Source organism: Diadema antillarum, unplaced genomic scaffold (genome assembly GCF_040938485.1).
Source record: "Diadema antillarum isolate AM-2024a unplaced genomic scaffold, OU_Dant_1.0 seq00000378_RagTag, whole genome shotgun sequence".
NCBI lineage: Eukaryota > Metazoa > Echinodermata > Echinoidea > Diadematoida > Diadematidae > Diadema > Diadema antillarum.
In genome coordinates, this window is record NW_027271377.1 from 810,026 (window position 1) to 827,431 (window position 17,406).

The following is a 17,406-nucleotide window of genomic DNA, read 5'->3' on the forward strand; positions in this document are numbered from 1 at the left end:
GTTAGTGGTATCCTCGACTAGACTTGTGTGGGGAATTGGTTACCGCACAGCCGAGTCGAGTGCACGTTCGATCACGGGGACCTACGAAACTTGCACGTAGACCATGCGCACGTACGTACGATCGCAGCATCAAATGCAAGTGGGTGGGAGGTGACTAATGACGGCGACGACGACGATGGTATCAAAGGCACGGATCTCTAACAAGGAAAACAAAAGCTCTCGGTCATGGTGATTCCACGCCCGGTGGGTGTTTGATCATGTATCTTGCAGATCCTTCTATCGTATTTTCATTCTCATAATGTGCCATCATCGCGTCAGTGACAGTGCCAGTGGTTTAAAATAGAGTGTATGCCGTATAGCGTAAGGGCCAGACAGTAACTAGGGGCAGGGCCGGGTCTTTCCTGCGAACTGCCAAACTCAAACGGTTAGTTCATCAGCGCTTGTGTCTCGGCCTCGGTTGTGACGACCGGGCCGTGTCTGTTCTGCACATCATCAAGTCTCAGTAAGATTGATCGAAATGACTGCGGATTCTTTAATCTTGTCGTGATAGCAGCATGCTGTCAGTTTTGATGGCGTAGATTTCACATTTTGCGAGTCGCCACTCCGACCTAGCATTGTTACTGTGCTAACGCTACAACTGTAACCTAACGTTAGGACTGGCTAGGAGAGTGTAGGCTAGGATATCAGAAAGACAGAATATTCAGATGAACAGAGTGCGGTGTGTTACAGGACCGTTTTGTCATCTAGGAACCCCACTACACACATGACACATTTGACAATACATCATGGATTTCCCTATCCTGCGAAGACCACAATTGCTTCGTTTTTCTAATGTTGTGCTCCGTCTTCCGAGCGTCTTTATCCTCGAGTCGCTCTACCATTCTCGGGCCCAAAAACTGATTTCAGAGAGTGAGGTCATCAACAATGAGGTGGTGGAGAAGCTGGGAGTCGCCCCCGAAAAACTCACCCTGGGTGCCGAGTATGTGGGTATGTAGATACTGTATTTCTAATGTCAATTTGATGAGTCTACCACTTTTTATAATGATTAGATAACAGGTAGAACTGATATTTGTGTGATAATTCATCTTTTTTGATTGATTTTGTCATGTGAAAATTACAATTCTCACCTTTCTCTTCCTTAAAAGAAGTTACAGTCTGGCGGCCTGACGAAAGTCATACTGTCGAGTTGCCAGCGTGCAGCTTGCACCTGCCCATACACCTGCATCAGATCCCCGTGCCGGTGCGTCTGTTGACCAAAAGATCGGTCTGTATCTGGTCGTCGGGAATATGTTCCGCAGAGACTGCACTGCGTCTGGCTTCACGGATCCCCTCCTACATTGTAGACAGACCGAAGGCTGTAATACTAGCTTCTGTATTGATGCTCTGCCAGCGGTCGCGCACAGACCAAACGTTACAATAAACCCAATTTCTCCACCCAATTTACATTCAAACAAGTTTGACATGACATGCCACATTATGCAGTAATATTTGGGGTAACTTTCTCACATTGTGCAATCGAAATAATCACAGTAACCAGGGTAGATCGCAGAAATTTGTATCCATATCGTAACATCGCCGTTCGCTAGCAGTAAGTCGCCTTTTTTAATCCGTTAGCCAATCACATGTGAGGTACTGTTTTAATAAAAAACACGCAGAAATCTACCTCGCATGTGATTGGCTAAGCGATTCATACATTGAAGAGCTGTTACGATCGTATTGACGGGCTGGTAGTTGTGTCTTTTGTCATGAAAATTCTTCCAAAGTGTTGGATGATTCATTGATGTGGAAAGTGCAATGCTATCTTGAAATGTTGATTTTGCTATGCAAGTTTAAATTTACCGATCTAGGGCTGTGAATTAGACGCAACCGAGAAGGGTGAGGTATCTCACCCAATTTTCCATAGAGACAGTGGTTAAGAGCTTCAATACAGCGAGGTATATGGTAAGCTTCCGTCTGTCTCCGGAGGAGAGCGATAACGTCGGAAATATAAAAGACTCTTCTGGACAGACGGATCTTTCTGTCTAGTGCATCTGTGCCCTCGGGTTCTCAGTTCAGCTCCCATGCACATATATACAACACAGACATAGAATTCACCATTCACCAGTATTCTCGTCGGGTTGCCACCGGACAGTCATGTTGCCAGTGTCGAGCTGCCACCTTTAACTTTCTCTCATTTTTCAAAGGCAGTGTATATGACCACACGCATGTGGTTGTAGCCATGGCCCGGGTCGCTGGATGCAGCCACAAGCGAGTGACTACTGTGGCTGGCTGCATACAATTTGCCATGCATACATTTGTAAACATGCAGTGTGATGTGAATTTACTATGATGAAAATAGGCAATTTTTTTCTTACATTCTAAACAACTGTATTTTCTTTATATGGTTTCAAATTAAATGAACTCTCATCATCTTTTCTCCTTGCATTTTTTCACCCTTTTCACAAATGTTAAATCCATTCTGCACGCTTTGAAGAAGATCTTACTTCCTAGGCAAAGAATTTGGCTTTGCTGCTATCATTGTTCGCCTTGATGGTTGGTTGACCAGCTGCGTTGAGGGAAGAACCATTGCTGTTCTCAGTGCTTATTCGTCCAGGAGCGTCCCCGTGCCGGGCTGACAGTCTCTCGCTACGTCGATTTTCAGAGGATGGATTCTCTCCGTCATCGGATTTTCTCTCCATTTCCTTCCTTTTCTGTTTCATTTCCACAGCAAACCAGCCTTATGTGCAGGTCTCAGCGAGTGTTCTTCATTCCCTTACACAGAGATGTTCACCAGATTAAGGTCACAAAGCCAGAAAAAAAAAAAGAGAAATTCCAGCGTTTAAGTTTGCACCTGTACACCTGTACACGACTGTGTACAGGTAATGATGTTATCGGTGAGGATGAGGAAAAAGTTACTGAAAGAGGGTCATGTCTAAACAAACCTGGCTGTCTATTTATCTTGAGCAGCATTGGCTTTGATTGCTCTATCAGTTATTCTTGAAAACCTACATGTAGTACACAATTGCCAACAATACCTAAAAAGTGGGGAAGTGGGTCAATATCGATTAAAAGATTCAAGAATTGCTTTCTTAAATGTGTTTCCAAAATCACTTTACTGTGCCTGAGGAATTTCTTTTGATCTTCAATTCCAACTTAATCACAAAATTTACCAATCCCAACTTTTGTATAAAGAGATCTATGTCATATCTATAAAATGTAACTTGTGTTAGATACATAAAAGAAGTGTATTGTTTTTATCCCACTTTCACCAGTATCACATGGGAAAATATGCAAACGTGTGCTCCTAATGTGTCAACAGTGCCAGTTTCACAGAGCCCTTTATGGTACTAGCTAAGTTAAAGAGATATAATGGTTCACAATGCACTTTTGCACAAATTACACCACAGATGTTAATATATCTATACAAGAATGTTAATGCATGGATGAATACACAAATTACATGAATAAAAATTACTCTGTACACTTACAATTTGTACAAGTAAAGTGGTGTATCCTTCCCTCACCTTTGTCACAGTACAATTAAGCCCTGTTTTAACCGACTCTACGCTGACAACGTTGAGACAACATCCGGAGAACAAAATTCCTTACCCTTGGTAATAAAACCGCAGGAGAGAGTGAGGGCGGGGTACCGTTTTAACAGACACACACTGAAAACCCTAGGCAGGTTTCCATGAAAACCTACATGTTCATGTTCGAAGGGGGTGTGGTTACAGTCCATGCACGTGATTGGTGAGCGGTGTGCCATTCTGTTTGGACTATTGCACATGTACGTTTCAAGAGTGTATCAAAGGAATGCTACCGCGAGAACGCTCTCACAGAAAGGTTGTTGGGGTAATGTAGGAATAATGTTGGGGTAATTACCCTAGCTGGCTCGGATAGAATTTGGCAAATGTTACAGCAACAACGTCCAAGCCACATTTTGGGCAGGAATGTTTAACAGGCAGGGTAAAGCAAAATTGCCCTGATGCTGTCATGGTAAGTCTAGTTTGAAACGCTCTGTTAAAACAGGAGGCAGGTGCCCATGCTAAAAAAGAGAAAGAAAGAAAAGATACTCCTGGCAAGGATTTAGTAACTGTGAATGCTGAATACCATATCACCTGCCTTTAGATGATAAGAATGAATTTTAAAAAAGATAATAGATTTGATCGTCAAAAAACAGCATATACATTCCAATTCTCAACTTATACAAAATTATAAATGTGAAAGAACAATGTTTCCACTCAAATATGAAGTCTATTGTGTAAGCTGTGACACACTACTCTTTTAGACGCAAGAGTCTCAAACTGCTAGGCATGGGCATTGTGTAGTAAATCAGGTTGCCACTGACAAAGAGAGAGAGAGGTATTGTTCCAAGCATCCTCGTCTCTCTGCTCACCCAATTCATGCTTTTGCTCATAACCAATCCCTTGCAAATCAAAATTGCTGTATTCCCCCGGCGATAAGGCCGCATTAATTTTCAACTGAACGAATAAACTGCTGAACCAACACACATAATCACGTAAGGGACAATGCAATGTGTCAATGAGCAACTCGATATCATGCAATGAATCAGTCAATCTTTAGACAAAGCCATGTTCTGCAATCAAATGACAACTTGTTTTGTTGTCATCACCTCCTAACCGCTGTTGTTTTCCATGCCAATTTTTGGGAGATTAACAGGGTGTTCAGACGCAAAATTTGAACGGTCTGTCGGCTATACGATGATTCTTTATACGTCGTTTCCTTATCGAGTTTTGGTATTAACTGGCTTGCGTCCGAACAGGGGGTACAATAGTGCAGCACGAACAAGCTGCTTTACAGAGCCGTCCTGGCCACTGCATTGTATGCAATAACCTGTCTAGCACGCATCATAACATCAATCACACAATGATCATAATCATAGCTCTATCTCATGCAGCACAATTGCTTCGCTATTGTACATCAGGTTGTGTGAGTACTCGAAAGCTCTTTTTCATACGAGTTTTATTCTCTAATTTTATACATAAACATTGCGCACACACACTCAGTTTTCCTTCACATTATGGGACATGGAGTTTCCATTATTCAGTGTTCATACCGCCAAAACTTTCATAACACATACACATACGCACACACACACACAAAAAAAAAAAAAGAGAGAAAGAATTTGATAGGAAACATGCCAACCAGGTAGAAATACATACGAAGTTTGTTGTCAAAATTCAGAGAAAAGGGTTAAAGTTTTGTAAAGAATGAAATCCTTATGCATTTTTTTTTTTTTTGGGGGGGGTCACCAAAGTTGGGGTACAGCCTATGCTGAGGTGCAGCCTTATCGCCAGAGAATACGGTGATTGCTTTCTATCACTAAGTGTGGTCATACCACACCAGATGATTTGTGTTCATGTCAGTGTGTGGTACCCAATTGAAACTAAAAACATGTCCTGAGGAAATATCAAACCACCCAATCAGTCTATAGATGTAAAATGAATGCAATATGTTTAGTTTTGTAGATTAGTCTTCCTGTAAGACCCATAATATTGCAATATTTTAGTACGTTGTATTCTTGAGAGCTAGAGACTTTTTCTGCCAATCTCTCAAGAGAACCTTTACACACTCGTGCTTTACAAACGTGTTCACCTGTTAAATTATAAAATAATGCCAAACCCGCAGCAGTGTAATTGTCAACAAATGGTTAGATGTGATTCCAGATGTTGTTGTTTTTTTAAGCGCTGTGAATATTGTTCATTTATGTCTGATTGTTTCAAAGGTACTGTTTTGAAGTAATGTCATTGATGTGTAATCAGGCAATTGACTGATCATACGTACACATTTTTATATCTCAAGCAAGACATGGTGAAGATCAGCATGGTCGGTATACACCCAACTACCTGTACATGTATAAATGCAGAGGTTGTAACAGACTAGGCCTACATGTACATTGTACACTGTAACTGACATGCAAGCCAGCAAGGCAAATTAGAAAATGTAATACAGCTGGTCTTCAGTCTGCAATTTTCAATTTTGCTCTCTCATTAATTCTCCATTGCCATGGGCACTCACAAAGTCAGTTTCTGATAACATTTCATTTTCCCAAGCATTTCAGCCATAATTCCTCAATTCTCTCAAATATCATTAATGGCAGAAGTTATTTGTTGATTGTTGTTGGTATTACGGTGCATAGAATTTGTAGAAAAAAAATTCTAATTGATTCAAACTTAGGGCTGTGCATGCCCATTTATTTTGTCTGTTTCTTTTTTCTTCTTTTTTTTTTCTCTTGTCTTTCTTTCTTCTTCTTCTTCTAAAGGCTCAGCCGGACACAAGTACAACGTATCATGTACAGTACATGTATATTTCATTAAATGCCGGCATCTTTTTTTTTTTTTTTTTGTCCTTCAATAACTGTTGTGAATTATTCATAACTGCTGGCCAGTTCTGGGCTAGGCACAAGTGGAATAATTCATGTAGGTTTTGGTCAAATCACTGTTACATGTCATAGGCCTTTAGAGGTTCTCTGTAATGGTAGTATTGTAGAGCCTCTTTAGTTGTTGAATCATTAATAGGGAATGTACACATGCCATCCTTTTTGTTTTCCGCAAGTGCAAAATAGAAAATTACATAGACTGATACAAAATTTATACCTGTACTTTATTTGCAGATTACGGGTTTATTATTGTCATGACCTCACCTTGGGTGCTTGGGACACATTGGAGTATAGAAACTTGTTCAATCAAGTGTTGATATTGCATTGCATTGGGGCTTCTTCACTTTATATACTAGTAGTTGTTGGAAATGATATGAAATTAAAGTGTTTTGCATCACTTAACAGTCATTAACTGTGGGCCTTTCTATGGTTGACTTCATGGGTGTGAAGGGAGGAAAAGTTGGCTTCAAAACTTTTTTGCTTGCCCAATTAGGGCAAGCATTTTTTTTTTGTAACTAATCAGAAACATTCACTTGCCCTGGACAATCAGGCAAGTGCTTATGTAGCACCTTGGATGCTGTAAATTAAGTGAATCTTTTGTATGCCATTGATTTTTATGTGCTGGCCAATTTCAGTGAACTTTGCCTGTTTTAAATGCATAATGATGTGAATGAAAGTAAAAGAATGAAATTCAATACCCATTGATATGATACTTGATATTTGACAAGGAGTCTCACTAGGACAGTGAAGAAAAAGTGAGACTGTTCCCTTGACTGATGGTACTTGGTAAACTTGTGGAGGCTTCCCAGGAGGTCCATTCACACACAAGAGTTATTGGTTTTTTGATCGTAATGCAAAAATTGATTGTATTACACCTGCAAGCAAAGCAATCAGAGATGCGTATGCCTTCACAATAGCCAAAGCATGACCCAAGGCACCCTCACCCTGGACCTAGTGCATGAAGAGGTGTTTGCATAATGGGATGAAAAATGTGATGCCATGTAGCATTTTAGCATTTGATATAAATATTTCATTTCATTCTTTATTCATTTATTTATTTGTTTGCATGCCGTTCACACGCACTGTATGAGGCACATGGTTGTAAGGACTTAAAAAAAAAAAAAAAAAAAAGATTGGACTACTTTTTACATCATGATTTGGGTCATGGTACAGTGTAGTCTGTGATTTTTAGTGTCCATACAGAAATATTATATTGGATTTTTGCCTTCTGTTGCAAAAATCAATCTTAAAAAACAAAACAAAACAAAACAGTTTTAAAATTGTTGGTGCATGTGTGAGCAGGCTTGTAATACACTATAGCATTCATACATGGTATGTCACTAATTTAATTGAACATTCTGCAGGCAGAAATTTCATTTCATTTGTCAGTGGTTCAGCCTACCTTCCATTGTAAACAATGCAGAGCTCTTCATAATGAATTTAATTAACTTGTACTGGGTTCTACATTGTAAGTCTTTTGGCTTGAAAAGTATGAAAAATGTTACTGGAGATACAAACTGTAATGTATATTCATTTACATGTGCAGAACCAAGAATTGGTTGTCATGATTGAAGGTTATTTTGTGACATTCAGTGGCTTACATCAAATTATGCACAAATTCCCACAGATCTGTCGTAGTTGTGTCACTCCCCTGATCAGAATGGCTTTCTCTGAAAGTGAAGATGTATGCATTCAAACCTGGAAAAGATTTTTTGAATTACTTCATTAAACAGAAAAATATGTTGCCTTCTAAACAAAGATGAATTAGGTCAAAATATTAACGGTTTTGAAATTCAAATAGCCTGTATGGTGTCAATCTAAATTTTGTCAGTTATTCAAATTAAGCCTTCCTGGTACATAGTGGGGATCAGTTCCTTTCTAATTTTGCAATTGTATTGTATGACAGATAAGCAAACAAGCAAATTTTATGATAAAATGATTTGAGAAAAGCAAAGCTGAAGACGGGGGAGGGGGGGGGGGGGAGAATACACAAGTCGGCATTGAAGGACAAATGTATTCATCATTTATAAGCAGGGGCCTGGACCTCTACTTGCTATGATCTCAAATGCTGCTGATATCTGCAGATATCCAGTGGGATATTGTGTCAGAACTGTTTTGCCATTATACTTCATAGACAAGCAATGTAGGTACTCAAGATGCCTTGCCTACAGCGCACATGGGATGCCAGCATTAGACACAAAATTGACAATAATCCGACAGCCTGGTACAGAAGCGACTGCGACACACACCGGGGGTAACGCTTCCCTGATCTCATTCGCGGAGCGGAAACGAGAGGTGCACTTTAGAGGTAGCTCTGTGTTGACTGCAAACAGCGAGGCGGTGTGGGTGGTGGTGTTGTTGGTGTTTTTTCATGCACCTTCTGTGAAAGACGGATGTGATACATGCTGGGGATTAATACTTTGATAGGAGCTCCTGCCTCTTCATGTGTGTGCAATGCACAATGTGGAAAACATGTAATGCAGCAGGAAAGTGAAAGTGTGATGCATCACCTGGATGAGAACTTTCTGCTAAAGATATAGAAGAGGCATCTTCAGGATGTGTGTGTTGGGGGGGGGGGGGGGGTTGGTGGAGGATTGGGAATGCCTCCCTGTGAAGCTCCATGCATCAGAGCATTTTCCAGGGATCCAAGAAGAGATGAACGAGTGTGGCGGCGTGCTAATGGCGTGTGACTAGACACGCAAGTTCTAGGCATCATGTTCTTGTCAAAAGTCAAGCCTTGCTATCTAATTTCCCTGGAGGAAAGATGGATTAAATCTATTCGCCGATACTTTGCACCCACATGAACCCATCCTGATGGTGTGAGAAAGACATTCATTGCATCAGTATGACTGGAATTACCGCATTTTCAATAAAAAAAAGGGTAATCTTTCCAGGTTTCACAGACAGCGTGTATTTAAGTTCTGTTGCAGCGTTAAATAGTGGTACGATCACCGTGACAGGTGAGGCTTATTGCTTCAAGTATGATTGGCAAGCAAATGTCATGTTGACATACCTGTATTTGATTCATGATCTAGGAAATTTACCATAGTACACTGTATGTCTATGATTGTTCATGAAGACAAATGTGACAAAATCCACAATCTTGCTATGGGCATTCCCTCCCTCCATTATGTTTTGCCTGTGGGCAGTGTTTTTGTGCAATATAACATTGAAGTACCAAGAGCTATACCAAAACCCTCCCTCAATAATGAAAAAAAAAGTTACAATGAACTATACCCAACTCCTTTCCCCCCAAATCAATTAAACGAACAAACTGTAAAAAACTCACAAGGAGATATTTTTTGGCAGATACTTGCCTACATTTTCTGTCAAACACCTGTTGTATGTTCAGGGTACTGAACAGATATTAAATGATATGGGCTTGAAATATGATTTCTTCTGTGCAACATGTCCTTTATGGCCCTGATATGGTGTACATCATTTGATATTGATATATAATTAATGTATTATGCTGTTGTTGAACAAAGAGAAAGCCGAGATAGTCCAGGAAAAGAGATGTGAAATATGCAGAATGGATTTCATTTTTCACAACTAAATCATCTTGATCATTTTTTTTTTTTCTTTTTGTGACATTTTTACATCCATTGCCATTTACTGAAACCATCGTGCAAATACCCAAACGGCTAGCAGGCTTGGGGTTTCAACCTTGCAAAGAGTCATAAGGGATGAAGATTTCAAAGGGTGCCCATCATGTGTGCAGGAAGAATAGCTAGCCATAGCTAAACAAATGGAAAGAACAAAACAAAAACATGAAATGAACACATTGTGGAAGAATCTTTTGTGGAAGGATCATTTGCTTGTTAGGTATTAGTATGGTAGCCATGGCGAATGTATCTGGTGAGTGTCATATGACAGCACAAGAATGGGGTTACTGGGTTTGGCATCCTCAGGCAGCTGCTTATAGTATCAGGTTACTGGTCCGTAATGGAGTGTGAACTTATAAGGGGAAAACAATATTCTCCATCATGGGTATGACTTTCAAGAGCGTTGGGAATCTCCTCTAATGGCTAATGATACCTCAAAATGCTGGTTGTTTCACTGTCATTGAGAGAAAGAAATATGCCCATTACTCTGATTAAAAAAATGCATCAGAATCATGATTAACCCATTGAGGACGGACTGATTTTGCTACAGTACAACACTCTTTTCCCGTAGACACCTGCCCAAGTATACTTCAGAGACTCCAACCCAAAGCACCTTCTGATCTGGAGATTCTCCCGCCTGAAACCCCTAGCAAACGGGAGACTCGAAGTTGATGTGTGCGAAGCGCCAAGTTCCTAGGGTTCTTGATGCTCTCTGGTGCTATCTAAGGCTTATTTTTTCAACATACAATAGCAATAAGTAAGAAATCCTTTCCAACAGGAGACACAGAGCCAAGGCGGGAGACACAGAGCCAAGGCGGGAGAAATTAAATCTCAAGCGGGAGAACGGGAGATTTTGCAAAAATGGGTTTTCGGCGGGAGATCTCCCGTCGAAAACGGGAGAGTTGGAGTCTCTGATACTTGGGACTCATCCTCAACAGGTTAAACTGTCAAGAAAAATAACCATTAGGTAATTTCCATTCATTTGTGCATATGGAGCAAAAGAGTGCTACATTTTGTAAGCAATCAGAGATACTTTGTAATCACAACAGCGGAATAATTGCTCTAAAGATCTTCATGTGAGTTGCTCTTCATGGTAAATGATTAGAATCAGCCGTTTGCATTGTCACTCCTTAGTTGCACACATACAGAATTTCAATTGTAAACAATGTTTTTGCTGTAGACGCAATATAGTGAAGAGATTAAAACTGTAAAAGTGGAAATTTTGGCGGCGTTGAAATTTTCGCGCATTTCGCGCAACCAGAAGCTAGTGCGAAAATAAAAGCACGCAAATATTTTTGCTTGCCATATGTTCCATTAGTTGCTGTCTTGATTCCGCGGAATTAAAAACACGTGAAACTCTTCTTACCCGGCTAAGCGCAAAAGATTAGTCGCGCAAAAATATCCACTTTTACAGTATCTAGTAGATTATCATAAGATAAAAAGGTTACATAGAGAATTTAAATTGTAAATAGTGGAATTTAGTCAGAAGATTTTTGATTTGTAAATCTTTCTGTGTAATTCAAACAGTATGTACATGTATGTGTTTGAGTTTAATTGTTTACTATCTGCTTTATCCCAGACCATGCAGAGCCAATTTTAGGGGCATGCTGACTGTGAACTATGTACATGTATAGTACCAGTATCTGCCTAGAATTAAGTGAGGCTGCTTCATTCTTGGGCTATTTGTATTTAAAATGTGCCAACAGCTACAGTGGTGGCTCTGTGTGCATCTTTTCTGCAGCAATACAAGAAGCACCAGAACACTTCTGGTGCAGCACATTTGAATTCATCATATCTTCAATGTCTATGTGCACTAAGACCATACAGTTTATACATGTGTGGAACTCTGGGTAGTATTTCCATCTACACCTATACTACATGACAAGCTGCCATACATATGTGCACAAACTTTGATGTGGACATTGCTGACACCTAAGAAGACAATCTGAAGTGCTCATGAGATCTTGTTTCTCTGCTCAAGGCTTTCGGATGTTTACTTGTAACCCAGCCTCCTTTTACAATGTAGTAGAACAAAAGACATCATGCTGTGCATAGAGCCTATTCCATAGATGTCCTGTGTTACACCTTATAATTGGGACATACTGAAAGTGTATGGCAATGAAGCATTCTCTCTATGATCTAGGTCTACGTGATGTAATTTCACCTAGAGCATATTTAATGTTAATTTGCCTGGTACTGTATGAATTCAGTGTCCACCACCCAAGAGAAGGGTTTCAATGTCAAATTTGTCCAATCAAGCAGTTGTACTCACTAAGCTCTTTATTACTGGCAAATACATGTATTGCGACATACAGACGTAAAATATGTTTGAGCATTCCATTCACACTGCAGTGAAACAGTTTAGAAATATTGTGAGTTTTTGTACAATAATGCATGCATGCACAATGAACTATTAAAGCTCTCAGCTGCAGCTTGAGCCATACATAATTGTAGCTTTACTAACTGGTACATTTTGATAGCTACACATTTAGCGTGTGCTTGTGGTGTATAGAGATGTAGATCATGTGATCAATATTGCTATATTTCTGTGGTAAGCACCGTTTTCACAAAATGTCTTGCAATCTTCACTCACACTGTTAGAAAAATCTGTCAAGTCAGTGATTTGTCTTGCGATGTTTGAAATTTGGCATCAGTTGGTACATGTACATGTGTACAGTTGCCAACTGTGAGCCAAGTACATTGTACCTATCATAATTTTTATGTTGTGACACATCACTAGCAGTAGGAATGGTTTATAGTGCTTAATCCATTGTTTTTCTAATGCCACGATACTTCACTGGCATTTGAAATTACCTTGCCGTGCCTATGATTGTAATCCACTGTTTTCCTGGGTGCATTCATTGTCACATGCTCAAGGCAAGGACGACTTGTGCCATGTTGACAGAGGGTGTCAAATCCTTGTGCTGATTAATCATTGCAACCAGATACATGTAAAGAATCCTCTTGTGTCAACCAAAATCAGTATTATGCAAACCTGCTACCAGCAAAGGTACTCTTGTTACTATCCAATTAATTAGAAGGCCATGCCAGTTTCTTCTCAACAACTCTGTCTAAAACTTGACATGTGTCAGGGCAGCATGCTAAATTGCATTTCACTCTGCCTGGTTTGTGTCTATAGATCTATAGCAGTTACTCTCAAAAGTATCTCCTAATTCCATAACTGGTCATTTTAGCCCCAGTGATATGAATATTTGTCCGATAACCTCTTCTCAGTTTCCAAGAAAGTAATGCTGGGCAGTTTATTGGAAATACAAGCAAAATATGAAAGTTTTGTAATTCATTTTTCACTGTAATTTTGAAACACAGAAATAAAGAAAACTGCTGGACCACATAAATGTATGTTATGAAGAAAAATGTGCATTTATCTTTGAATACCGCCGGTACATGAAAATCTACTCTATCATGGTATAAAGTGATCATTGTGATGATTGTATGAGTGTTAACATTGTTATTAATAATAATTGTGATATCATACATTTGTACAAGCAAACAATACCATAAAACCAGAAATATATGAATCGCAAAATTTTCCTAATTGCGGCTGGCATTCAATGCATACATGTATAGTGTGGACAAGAACTTTCATGTGCATTTTAATTTCAGGAATCTTGGCTTTTGTGAAATTCACAAACTTAATTTTGCAGTGTTTGCTCATTTTTCTTCATGGAAAATGTTTTGATCCTGTCAAATATTTTTGGACAAAAAACAGAACATCAGTCTCCTTGCATGGTATCATTTCCCATGTTGTGCTTATTCCTAGGATCATAACATTTCCTTACTAACAAACCCCAGTAGTACTCATATAAACTAAAGCACTGTTGCTTGTCACACTTCTGTGGTGAGGGTGTCCAACAGTTGACTTCACTGATTTTTTAATGTTACATATCACCATGTACATTGTACATGTAGATGTCCAAATTGTATTAATTTAATTCTATGATTTTATGCTTGTTCTTTGAATGCAGGTTACCTGATAGCTCTTCTCCTCCATGCCCTGCCACTACACATGCTTTTCAAGCTCTATGTCCACCTCATTGTTGCCATCTTGATCCTGGGGTCTCACCACCTATCCAGTCACTACCTAGCCCTGCAGGCAGAGGCAGACCCAACCACCCATGAGTCGGTCTACAATGACACTGCCAGCATCCAGCAGCTCTACACCTTTGTGGCACTCCAGATCATCATCTGCGCAGTCTCCGCCAAGCTCCTCCAGACGAAGCGCATCTGGGCATTCGCAGCGTACCTCCTTCCTCTGGCTGTGAGGGCATGTGGTCTCTCGGTGGCTGTTGCTGTGACGATGCACTCCATCGCGGAAATCATCTGCATGGTGATGGTAACAATCTTCACACTTCGCAACATCCTGGTGCCCTACCGGTTGGCACTGATTGGTTTGCAGACCCTTCAGGAGTATATCGAGCTCTACGGCATCATCAGTGTCATCCTGGCTATGTACAACAGGTTCTTCGTACCTGCAATCTACCTGGTGTTTTGGCTGACCATATTCATGTACCAGCTGTACTCGTATTTTGCCAGCAAGAATTATATGGCAGTGCAGGAGAAGTGGGTGTTGATCCTACTGGCGTCCATCGCAGACTGCTGTGTCAGTCCCTGGAGTCTGGTGGGGCTCAGTTCTGCTGTGTCATACACAGCGTACGTTGTGCTCACCTTCTGCAAGATATACTTGAAAGGGTTCAATGAACGGGAGCAAGGAGATTTCCTGCACAAGGGATGGACAGAAGGGATCACATTGATGCTTTTGGCCATGCAAACGGGGCTCCTCCACTTGAAACGATTTGAAAAGATTCTTCTCCTCAGCATCGTCCTCTTCATAGTGATATCATCCATCATCCAGTCAGTCCATGAGCTGACCAACACCTACTTGTTGTCTCTTGGTGCATCAAATAGCCGCAGTGTGGGTAAACATGTCAAAGTCCTGCTCCTGTGTTTTGCCCTGATGGGTGTACCTCTGTATATGAGCTACATGGTGTTCACCATCTTTGAGATGGAGCTATGGCTCCTCATCATTGTTTCTAGTTGTCTCCTGACAGGCATCCAAACCTTCGGCTCCGTTCTCATCTACGCTCTTTTCATGTGGGAGCACCGGTATCAAACCCCATGGGAATCACTGGATGATATCGTGTATGGCATCCAATCTATGTGTCACATCCTTGAGTTCATTCTTGCCCTGTTTGTGTTGTGCTACGGAGGATTGGAGTCCATGAACTCCAGCTACAATCTCACTGGAGCAATGGTCATCGTTGTCCACTCCTACTTCAATGTCTACCAGCGAGCCCAGGCTGGATGGAACAGCTTCATGAAGAGACGCAATGCGTCCCGGAAAATCAGCCTCCTTCCAGAGGCAGACCCTGCTGAGCTGTCAACGCGGAAAGACCTCTGTCCCATCTGCTATGAGGAGATGCAGACTGCACGCATCACTCCTTGCAAGCACTACTTTCATGGAGTCTGCCTCAGAAAGTGGCTCTATGTGCAGGAAAAGTGCCCCCTGTGCCACAGCAAGATTGTTGAGCCGGAAACCACAAGCAGTGATCAGAGACCTACTACAGACCAGGCCCAGCAGGCTGGTGGCGGTGATGCCACATCTGAACCATCTCCTCAAAGAAATAGGGAGGGTCCAGACAGATCAGCAATAAGTCATAATTCCTCCGACAGACCCCCAGACTCAAACCAAAAATATTCCGCCACTCCAAACCCGGAGAACTTTTCTTCTGCCAGTCTTGACATGGACTCAAAAGGAGCACAGCATCAAAACACTGTTCATGATGGAATGCCAGAACATGGTGATGATGCTCACAGCCTCGTGGAAAATCCTGTCTAGGATGTTGAGTGGATTTTGTTGAATCTCTGAAATTCTTATTGAAGATGTTAAAAATTCCAAGTATGCAAAGTGTGGTATTTTTAAGTACTTGTTGTATAAATGTGTGATGGCACAACGAATGCAATTCTGTTTCTGTATTGGACAAATGTAAATTTATCATATTTGCTGAACTTGCGTAGATGTCCTTAAAGGGCCAAAGTATTATTTTAAACAAAGTACACCTTTAGTCGATTCTAGTATTTGTGAGTGATCATGTGTATCTGCAGATCTGTGCTACATCTACGCCAAATCTAACATCCCACTTGCCAATGAATTTGCCATTCTTGCTCAATTTGAAAGCTTGTATAGAGGCTGATTGCTGATTGAGATAATTTTTCATTGTCTGGTTTATATCATGAGAAAGTGATAGATAACTTCAATATCGTTTGATAAGTTGTTCTCTGATTTGTATCTAAAAAAAGAGGGAATGATAAGATTAATGACTGATATAAGATGATCTTTGATCCTTGACTGAGGAACAAATCACAGAGTGCACTTTTGTGCCAAATATGGAAAGCCCTAGAAGTATAGGTAGGCCTACATGTTGGTTTGATTCATTAATACAATATGTCTTTGTGTATGAACTTGCACTTGTGGTCAGATTGCTGAAATAGATAATAGCAAACAGGTATTTATTATTTTTTTACCTTAATGTCCACAGAGAGTATCCTGCATTGGTTATAGGTACATTGTAGAACATAATGAAATCCAATGCTGACCCAAAGTTTTAAATGTAGCCGAACTAGCATTGGCATAGGATCTCACTTGCATTCAGACCAAAAAATCAACGACTTATTAGTGAGCTCATGCCAATGCGTTTTGGCACTTACAAAACAGTGTCAAAGATTCATTTTTGGATTATGTCTTAGACGCTGTTTACAGTGCAGGGCTGGGCCGAGCCCGGGCTGAGCCCAGGCTGAGCCCGGCCTCGATTGTGGTACTCGGCCCCGCAATTCTGTAGACCTGTTTACAGTGGAGGGCTCGGCCTGGGCTTTTAATTCAAATCTTTCAATATTTTGTCGTAGTGGTACTCTGCTTGTAAACAAATGATTATTACTGGGAGCGCGACGGTCGCAATTTGGTACCGCATTTGGCCCAGTTTGCGTTTACAGTCAGAAAAGGCTGGGCCGAGCCCGGGCCAAGACTACCTCCAGACTTGGCCAAATGTGCGGCCGATTTTGGTACAGCATTTGGCCTTTTGTGCGTTTATAATGAAAGGAAGGCCAGCTCGGCCCGGGCCGAGCCCGGCCTTTTCACTCACTGTAAACGAGGTCTATTAGCTTGTTTGTGCACTGTATTACAGAAGGGAGGAAAATATTGGTGGCACAACACCATGTCACACATCTGTGACAACAAACAAATCACAACCACCATACCAGACTTGAGTAACAACAAAACTTTATTCTTCCCCTTGCCTCGAGCGCCATTGTCCCCCGTCTTGATACATCCTCTTCTCCAACAATCTCCAACATGGGCCGAACAGGCCACACCCACTTTGCACAAATGCATATTCATGACATCTGTTA

At 40.8% G+C, this 17,406-nt stretch overlaps 1 protein-coding gene across 1 annotated transcript; it reads left to right on the forward strand.

Moving 5' to 3' along the window:
* The first annotated feature begins 704 nt into the window (after positions 1-704).
* On the forward strand, positions 705-15,841 carry LOC139731553 (RING finger protein 145-like). The gene is made up of 2 exons (XM_071642437.1): positions 705-987; positions 13,971-15,841. The coding sequence occupies exons 1-2, from the start codon at positions 786-788 to the stop codon at positions 15,839-15,841; spliced, it is 2,073 nt and encodes a 690-aa protein (XP_071498538.1). The 5' UTR covers positions 705-785.
* The last annotated feature ends 1,565 nt before the right edge of the window (positions 15,842-17,406 follow it).